The sequence below is a fragment of the Hemitrygon akajei genome, chromosome 1 (genome assembly GCF_048418815.1).
Source record: "Hemitrygon akajei chromosome 1, sHemAka1.3, whole genome shotgun sequence".
Taxonomy (NCBI): domain Eukaryota; kingdom Metazoa; phylum Chordata; class Chondrichthyes; order Myliobatiformes; family Dasyatidae; genus Hemitrygon; species Hemitrygon akajei.
This window is the reverse complement of record NC_133124.1, coordinates 77,311,705-77,321,471: the sequence shown is the minus strand read 5'-3', so window position 1 is coordinate 77,321,471 and position 9,767 is coordinate 77,311,705. Positions and strand designations below refer to the sequence as shown.

Here is a 9,767-nt window from a genome sequence, read left to right as displayed (position 1 = left end):
AGGATGTTTACAATAGTGGAAAAGTTTAGGATCAAAGGGCATCAGAATACAAGTAAGTTCTTTTAGAATAGAGAAGATTTGCATTAGCCATAGGGTGGTGAATTTGTGGAATATTTAAAGTGGAGTTTGATAGGTTCTTAATTAGTAAGGGCATCAAAGGTTTTGGGGAGAATGAGACTGAGAGTTAAAGTAAATCAGGCATGATCGAATGGTGGGGTGACTTGATAGGAAGAATGGTCTAATTCTGCTATGATTTAATAACAATGGGATAGAAGTTGTCCTTGAGCCTGTGGTAAGATGGAATCCATGGAGGGGAGGCTTGTTTTTGTGATGGACTGGCCTGTGTCCACAACTCTGCAGCAAGTTCACAATTCTTGGTTTGCAGTACCATCTGGATATCTGGATTGGACTAGGAAAGCATACTATTGTATAATATATATTTATCTTGTGAATGCTGCTTATGTGATGCGATGTACCTGTGATTCTGCTGCAGATAAGTTTTACATTGTACCTGTGCATACGTGTACTAATTTGCACTTTGAAGTGTCCTGGCTGTCCTCATATGCAGATCTACTTTAGCAGACCTGATGAAGGGTATCGGCCCAAAACGTTGACTGTTTACTTTTTTGCATAGATAATACCTCCAGCTTTTTGTGTATGTTGCTTTGCGCCCTATTATTGATGCAGTCAACGCATTTTACTTTTATAATAGTAAAATCAAATGTGGGCGAGTAGCATTAGTGTCATTTATTAAAAAAAATAAACTTTAAAACCAAGGAACGTCAAACTATGAAGAGGAAATATAAATAAAACATTTTAAAGTGCGTTAAGGTTAAAATTTGGGCCTTGACTTGCGGTTACCACGGAGCGCGGCGGCACATATGAGACTTCACCCCCATTCGCCCATGCGCAAATCTCTTGCCAAGTCTCGCGATGGCCGCCGGCTGAAAGGCAGGGGATTGTGGGAGGCCCTTCCTTTCTCTCTCCAGCCATATTGGGGTTAGCTCGCCGTTCGGCTTTCTCCGCCTTGCGGGTCGCTCCCTAGCTTCCCTCCGCGCCTCCTCGACTCACATTCGCACTTTACGTTGACCCAATCACCGGAGAGTTCAGGCGGGAACCGCAGCGGATACAATGGTGGCGGCAAAGAAGACGGTGAGTCCCTCCCCAACCGTGGGTTCATTGGCCTCGGGCCTGGTTCACGTGGAGAGGCGGCGGCGCGCTCCAGGGCCCGGGAATCGGGTCTCCTCAGCCTGCCGCCCAGCACTCCCTACATAGGCAGTTGGCTGTGTATTTGGGCTTGGAGAATCCTGCGAAGGTGGGGCTGTGAAGGGACAGCGAGTCCGATCAGTACTGGATCCATAAAAGATGATTTTTTTTTCTGGCTGTCACCGTATCCATCATTTATTTAGCGTTTAAAAATATTTCAGAACGTGAAACATTTTAGCATTGGTGTGGGTTCTTCTGCTTACAACGTCTGCACCGAACATGATGCTAAGAAAAATGAAATGTTTTGGGCCTGTACATCATCCATATCCTGCCATAATCTATATATTTACAAGGTCTTTAACGTCACTAGCAAATCTCCCTTCTTTTGATAGTCTGTCACTATCAGTCTCTGTTTAAAAACTTGCACGTCTTAACTTTAACCCTCACAACTTACATGCATTTCCTTTAGTATTTGATATTGGTTGGCATTACGGAGTTGGGCCAAAAGGCCTGTTTCTATGCTGTATAACTCTGGCATTAATACTTGAGGTCCAGGATAGGAGCCCCACTGCCGTAGTCGTCGCGATCCTTTGCTTATCACTAGCCAAAGACTCTGCTGAATTGTGTCCAAGGCCTTTTCTGGTGCAGAATATATTTATTGAGGTAGTCTCAAGCATGTAAACATTAATTTATGCATTGAGGTTTTTTTTGTGTTAAAGATTAGCAGTAGATTTAACAATATTATATGGTTTAAATTGGGTGATTTTTATTATTACTTTGTTTGGTCATTGATCTTCAGACTGAATTTAACCAGGGGTCCTGGGAAACATACTGATTTTCCCTGTTAGGCCTTTATGAAAAGTGCTAACCTTGTTTGAGGCTTCTCTTCTGAATCCCAAATAGAGGTTGTTTCTTACCTACATCAAAATGTGCACTGTTCCTCCCAAGGCTTCCCTGAATCTTGTCTAAAAGGCTGATCTTCATCTGTTGGTAGGAATGCAGGAAAAGGCCCAAGGTAATATGTCTTTACACTGTACTACTGCCACAAAACACATTTTGTGCCATATACAACAGTGATAATGTGACAATGCAAGTTGAGAGTGACAAGTACTTAGCTTCACCTTGCAGCCACATGATTCGGTGAGGTCATCAGCCCTGTATTGGAGAAATTAGTGATGAATCTGCTGTTTACGTCCACCACATTCCCAAATCACAATCTTTCATCATTTAGATATCAGGCTCATTTTATTTTTTGGTGCCTTCAAATCATTTATATGAAATATAAAAATTTGATTCACTTGAACTGATCCCAGCAGCACCTCTCCACAACCAATAAACAATTCGTCTATTTCCTGTTAACCCAGCAACCTTTTCTATCCATGTCCTAAAATCATAGTGATCTGTTTTTGAGAGCAAAGCCATGCAGGTGCTTGAAATTTGGAATTAAGCCTGTTGACCAAAAGCATCATCTGTTCACTAAGGTTGCATAGCTGGAGTATTTTCAACTTTTTGATTTTATTGTTTTATACCCATTTAATTACTCCTTTGGAATATTCTGAATTGTTTAACTTCTCTGTTATTGAAATGCACTTTATTGTCTGCATGCTTCTTAATTGTGACACCCTGCATTTGGCCAAATAATTGATACATTACAAAATTTGAGGAACCTGGCACAACTCTGCAATCCACAACACTCAGTCGTCAAAATGCTTGTTGACCATCTTCCTTTGCATATTATTCCTGAGTCAGCTTTAATCCAGTTTGTTACATCTAGGTTCTGTGGACTTCTTGAAATGAAGGGTGTGATCTTTAAAATAAGCTGTTGCTAGTAAGGTAGGTCAACAAAGAGAATAGATGGATGAATAAGAAAATGCAAGTTCGAATAAGGTGTTAGTCTAGCCAGAACTACTAAATAGGTATTTCTAAGTAGGATAGGCTCCATGAACATAAGTAGGTGGTTCTCCATGAGGTATTGGTGTAAAATAATTAATCTTTGGCTCATACGGTAAGGTTATTGTAAATTTGGTTGTACAGAAGCTGAGGGAGCAGATGTCATTGAAACTTAATCACAATCAGTTTTATTGTCACCAGCATGTGTCAAGAAGTTTAACTAATGCGGCAGCAGTACAATGCAATACACGATAACATAAGGAAAAAGGTAAATCAATTACAATAAGTATATGTGTATTAAATAATTAGATGAAAAATAGTGCAAAACAAATATTTTAAAGTGAGTTAGTGTTCATGGGTTCACTGACCATTTAGGAATCTGATGGCAGAGGGGAAGAAGCTGTTCCTGAATTGTTGAGTTTGTGCTTTCAGGCTTCTGTACCTCCTCCTTGACAGTAACAATGAGAAGGGGGCATGTCCTGGGTGATGGGGTCCTTGATTGACGTTGCCTTTCTGAGGCACCATTCCTTGAAGATGTCTTAGATGTTGACTGATTTTGCAACTTTTTGTAGCTTCCTTTGCTCTTGTGCAGTAGCCCCTCCCCATACCAGATGGTGTTGCAGCCTGTCAGAGTAAGTACCTGGTACCTCAATAGAAGTTTGTGTTTTAGTTGACAAGCTAAATCTCTTCAAACTCCTAATGAAATATAGCCGCTGACATGACTTCTTTATTGCTGCATTGATATGTTGGGACCAGGTTAGATTCTCAGAGGTCTTGACACCCAGGAACCTGAAATTACCACTTAACAGTAAAGTTAGTGGAAGGGTCATGAAAGGAATTGAAGCTATTATTGTCTATCTGAAACCACATATTTGGTAAGCACAAGTGAAAAATGAAGGCCAAGATAAATCTTTACAGGTCACCTGTAGTAATGACACCAATAAGTAATTGCAGGCTACTTTGTAGCCCTGATTGGGGAGACATTCAGAGGGAAGAATGAGTATGGCAGATTACTGTTCTCTTAATCGCATGGTATGCTAATAGTAACATTAAGAGTTAATTTGGTACTTTGTATGGGAATTCTGAACAGAGGCCTAAACGTGGTAATCGGGGTAAGTTGGAAATGAGAGGGCTCTTTGAAAGTGAGGGTGATGCTTGTGATGGTTACTAGTGAAGAAAGCAGGATTTTCTTTAAAGACTAGAATGATCATGGACATTTAGGTTGAAAGGAAAAGGTCTTTTGATGTAGCCAAGGCTGGTGGTGAATGGCCAATCCTAGCTGTGTTGCCTCATCTGTTGTGAATTAATTTGGGCTACCTGTAAAGCTAGTGTAAGAGTGGGCAATGACAGACAGCAGGAGTAGCCAAGTCTTTCAAGCCACTTCTCATTCACATCCTTGAAAACACTTCACCATGCTCTTCCCAGGCACCTTCACTTTGTAGTTCAAATCTATTAAACTGTTCCTTCCTCCTCAGTTTTATGGTACAGAGAATTCCAAAGCTTCATTAATCTTCAAAAAACTAAATTCCTGCTCATCTGTATTAAACAGGCAGTGCTTACTCTGAAATAGTGCTACCAAATTCTGAAGCCTCTGCTGGGGAGACAGCTTCTCACAATTCATGCTATTAACTGCCCTTGAGCTCTTGTTTCAATGATCTGCCTTTCTTGCAAATTACAGTGGATGTAGGTCCAGCTGACATTCCTTCACATGTTACCCCCTTTGTTGCAGAAATCAGATACAGTCGGCCCTCCTTATCCGCGGGGGATTGGTGGATACCAAAATTCGCGGATGCTCAAGTCCCTTATTCAACCTGTCAATCCAGTGGACCTTGGGACCCAGCAGAACCCCATACCTTATTTAACCTGTCTCAGAGCGATGAACATTAGGACCCGGTGCCAGAGCTCTGAATGCGCAGTGTTTCTGTTCACGAAAATAATCACAATCACGATTGAAAATAAAGTGGAAATAATAAAAGCGATCGGAAAGAGGTGAAACGCCATCGGTCATTGGAAAAGCGTTAGGCTAGGTCGGTCAACAATCAGAACAATTTTAAAGGATAAAGTGAGAAAGGCTCTGCCCTGATGAAAGCTACAATTATTACTAAGCAACACAGTGGTTTAATTATTGGGTTTTGGGTTTTTGATCCTCCACATCAACCCAGCATGGTGGAGAGCGCACTAGGAGCAATCTGTCCCGAGTCCTGAGAACTTCCATTTCCAAGGTTCTTAAGTGTTTTATATGCATAGAAGGGTAAAATATATACTAAGACAAACGTTTGACTGACGCTTAATAATACTGGATGTACCTGTTCCGACTTACTTAGTAAGAGAACTTCTGATTTTTTTCCAATTCCGATGCACCATAACCCACATACATCCTCCCGTATATTTTAAATCATCTCTAGATTACTTATAATACCTAATACAATGTAAATGCTACGTAGATAGTTGTTATACTGCATTGTTTACAGAATAATGACAAGAAAAAAAGACTACATGCTCAAACAACAAGTGCTGGAAGAGCACTTCCGGGTTTTCACGATTTGTGGTTGGTTGAATTCACGCATGCGGAATTCGCGGATAAGGAGGGCTGACTGTACGTGAATCTTTCTAGCCCAGTGCATTAATAGGGTTAGGACATCCAAAGTAGAAACAAAAGTGGTGATTGATAACTGCAGAAATGACCTGTATGTTTAGGGTATGAGGGGGCTGGGTCAGTGGTTTCCCTATCGATTTCTTATCAGGCACGGTGTGTCCAATGATGTAAGGAGTCTTTTTTTAGTGTATTAGACATACTGACTAGGATGTTAACGAGCCATGGTTACTGTTCATAGTCTTGGCACATCTGGCAAAAGGTCCATCTCTGGTTGGTTGTAACCTTGCCCAGCAGTAAGATCCTTGTGGAGTGATATCAAGGCCCTGCTGCAGGCACTTTTGGATGTATATCTGAGGCCAGTAACTTACTAGATTTCATGCCTACATTTTGACTGATACTGGCCATCAAACCATTGAAGTAATAATGGTGCCTTGGAGTTGGTTGAGCATTCTGGTTTGCATTTTTGATTGCATTGGTATTTAAAATGAATTTTTTTTAATGCAGAAAAAGTCTTTGGAATCCATCAATTCCAGGCTTCAGCTGGTAATGAAGAGTGGTAAATATGTGCTCGGTTACAAACAGACATTGAAAATGATTCGTCAAGGCAAAGCCAAGCTGGTTATTCTTGCTAACAACTGTGCAGCCTTGAGGTGAGTTACAGCTATTTTGAGATGGATAATACAGTATAGCATATGTTAGTTATTTTTGTCTCATTTTTGACATTATTGTAATTTAGAAACAAAAACAAAATTCTCAGCATTTGGAGTGAGAAATACTTCATGTTGATTGCCCACTGAACTTTCAAAAGTCACACATTATTTAAAATTGTGAAGAAGGAGGTGAAGTAGATGTCTGTGATAGGATGAAGATCTGGAAAAATTGATTAGTGCACTGGTGGTAGTGGTCAGTCAAATGGTGTTATGGGGAAGGGAATAATAAAAGGCCATACTGCAAGAACAGTACATGGAAGGGTACAAGTTCTCATGTTACTAGAAAAGGGGAAAATGGTAGAGGTACAAGAGGGAAAGACCTATGAGTTACTGAAATTAAAAAAAGTGCCTACCTAGCAGCATCTGAGGGGATCAGCAGGAACATTTCAAAGATAAAAGATATTCTTTTAAAGATCAGGATCTCTCTGTATTTAGCAGTATTCATCTTCCCATCAACCCTGACCAGATATCCAGTCCCTGCTGCTGAAAAGGATCCCCACAGCATGATGCTACCTCCACCATACTTTACAGTAGGGATGGTGTTACCTGGCTGATTAGATTTGTGCCACACATACTGACTTGAGTTGAGACTATACGGTTCCACTTCGGTCTCATCTGACCATAAGATCTTTTTCCGCATCTTTATAGTATCTTCTAAGAGATGCTTTGCAAAATCTTTATGGGTAAGTATGTGCTTTTTTTAAGCCAGGGCTTCTTCCTTGCCACTGTTCCGTTTTTGTGCAAGGCTTTAGAGATGTGGAGCCATGAACTTCATCTCCCGTTGCAGCTCACTCAGACTGTTGACATCACAGTAGCCTCTATTATAAATGCCATTCTTCTCTGAAGACTTAAGTTCGAAGGAGTGCCCTGACCTAGGTAGTAGTGTGGTCGTGGTTTCATATATTTTCAGTTTTTTTCATGATGCACTACACTGAGCTGCGAGGTATGTTCAGTGCCTTTAAGGTGGTCTTGTACCCTTCCCAGATTTCTGCTTCTCTATTATCATTTCCTTGACTTGTCTTGAATGCTTTGTCTTTTTGGTTTGGTCTGTTGAAAATCTACTATCTTGGGGTGGGGGGGGGTATTTAGTCTTATGAATTCATTGAAAACAGGTGATCCTCCAATTTTCTACATCAAGTTGAGTTGGTAAGGTAATACTGTATATTGCACCTGAGGAAAGTTGGCATAATTACAGAAAGGATTACAAAAGGACTTCGATGGTTTTTAATTTTTTAGTAAATTGTTGACAGACTTTGAATTTTTTTCTTTTGAGTTAACATGATGCACAATGTCTTGTCAATTAGCTCAAACAAGTCCTACTTACATAAATTATAAATTTAGAAAATGAGACAGTAAATTGAAAATAGTTGGGGCTTAATACTTTCTCAAGGCTCTGTAGGTTCAAGTATATTCTTTGATATAGAGAATATCCCAGTGCAGTCTTGCCTGCATTCTGTAAAGTAGCACTAAGACTTCCTTATTTTTATACTCCATGCTGTGTAGTAAAGGCCAACATTACTCAGCCTTCACAATTACTTGTCACCAGCAAATATGACTGCAGTGCACTCAGTTTCTTGTGCACTCGAGTCTTTAATATCGATTGTAAATGGTTCATTAATAAAGTTCAGTTTAGAATTCAGAAATTGGTAGTATGGAAAGGCCTCCACTGATTTGGCTGTTGTGGTGGGGATTTGACTTTAAATTTCTATTCTTTTGTGTTGCATTTTGGTGTTATTTTTAGTTTTCATGGTATAAGTACATTATCATAACTGGGTGGTAAGCAACTCCACCTGCGTATGTTGGTTAGTATGTCATTTATACCAACAAGGCAGATTGATGTCTTTGCTTCTATTACGTAGCATCATTTTGAAATATTTCAAATGAAGAAATTCACTTCAGATATAAAGCCTGGTTAATTTGTCATTCACGTGTAGTTGGTGCATTTTGCTTCTGGCTTTGCATTTGGCTAATTGGCAGCCTTGTATTGGTAGAAGGTTGTATTTGTTACTGTTTTGATGGTGTATTATATTTGTTGCAGGAAATCAGAAATTGAGTACTATGCCATGTTAGCTAAGACTGGTGTACATCATTATAGTGGCAACAATATTGAGCTGGGTACCGCTTGTGGTAAATACTACAGGGTGTGCACACTGGCCATCATTGATCCAGGTAATTATACAATACTAAGACTACATTCAGATGCATGTGACTGGATCTGAATTCTCTAATCCAGTGTGTTAAAACTGCACGTGGTTATTGGTTACTTGTGTTATTGCGAATATTCTCGCTGGCTTGATTTTAATTGCTAGTCAAGTCAGGCTAGTCATTCGCTAGATTAATGCTGTGCGAACTGTTCATCAAGTTCTGTTGTAATATTTGCCAGCGACAACTTGGGTTTATTGCATTATGCCATGAAACTGTCAGATCTATGGGGCAAAAGCTTTAGTTGCAAAAGGAATCAAACAAATGTAAATGGGTTTGAGTTGTTCGTGCTATGCTTTTCTTCGGTTTAATTACTTGCTTAGCTGATAGAGAATGGTGAAATGAATTTGACATTTAATGGTTCTTTTTTTTCAGGTGATTCTGACATCATCAGAAGTATGCCGGAACAGATCAGTGAAAAATAAATTGCCTATGACACTGAAATATTTTACAAATAAAGATGTTCAGTAAAAAGACGAAACTGTTTCAAGTTTTTAATAGCATGCTCCACATTTACACTTGTGACTTATACAGGAAAGTCATCAGATTTATTGAAGGTGCATTCCCTTGAGATTCACTTAATCCAGGAATTTGATGACTCCTTGTGGTGTCCTGGCATAGAGTTGTGCTAAGTGAAAGTTTCAGTGTAATGTATTGACTTTACAGCACCTGTTCTTGAATAGAAAAGGGGGAGATGGAAACACCATTAACCCAATTAGAAAACAACTCAGTCAAGCTATATGGTGCAAACATGAGGAAATCTGCAGATGCGGAAAATTCAAAGAACAACACACACAGAATGCTGGTGGAACACAGCAGGCCAGGCAGCATCTATAGGGAGAAGCGCTGTTGATGTTTCGGGCAGAGACCCAGGGTCTCGGCCCGAAACGTCGACAGCGCTTCTCCCTATAGATGTTGCCTGGCCTGCTGTGTTCCACCAGCATTTTGTGTGTGTTGTTGCAAGCTATATAGTCCCCATTTACAGTGGGGGAAAATAAATCAGCAATAATGGAATGGCAGAGTACTTGATGGACTAAATGGCCTGATTTGGGCCCTAAATTTTATTGTCTAAATGGCAGTGGATTGATAATTAGTGTAACATTCGAGTAGTCAAGTAAACCTCCATTTACTTGCAAAGCTTCTCAAAAGTTCTTCTATTTTGA

General features: G+C 40.0%; 1 protein-coding gene and 1 non-coding gene across 2 annotated transcripts; both read left to right on the top strand.

The window, feature by feature from the left end:
- The first annotated feature begins 966 nt into the window (after window positions 1-966).
- On the top strand, window positions 967-9,085 carry rpl30 (ribosomal protein L30). The gene is made up of 4 exons (XM_073046128.1): window positions 967-1,152; window positions 6,197-6,342; window positions 8,441-8,571; window positions 8,980-9,085. The coding sequence occupies exons 1-4, from the start codon at window positions 1,132-1,134 to the stop codon at window positions 9,027-9,029; spliced, it is 348 nt and encodes a 115-aa protein (XP_072902229.1). The 5' UTR covers window positions 967-1,131; the 3' UTR covers window positions 9,030-9,085.
- Window positions 8,675-8,793, top strand: LOC140736393 (small nucleolar RNA SNORA72). Its single transcript, XR_012100932.1, has one exon. It is a non-coding gene; the product is annotated as a small nucleolar RNA SNORA72 (small nucleolar RNA).
- Window positions 9,086-9,767: the final 682 nt, after the last annotated feature.

Bases quoted from the DNA above. Each gene is read 5' to 3' on its own strand.
- rpl30 (XM_073046128.1), top strand. From the start codon at position 1,132: ATGGTGGCGGCAAAGAAGACG. The intron at 1,153-6,196 runs GTGAGTCCCTCC...TTTTTAATGCAG, and splicing joins TGGTGGCGGCAAAGAAGACG to AAAAAGTCTTTGGAATCCAT. The intron at 8,572-8,979 runs GTAATTATACAA...CTTTTTTTTCAG, and splicing joins ACTGGCCATCATTGATCCAG to GTGATTCTGACATCATCAGA.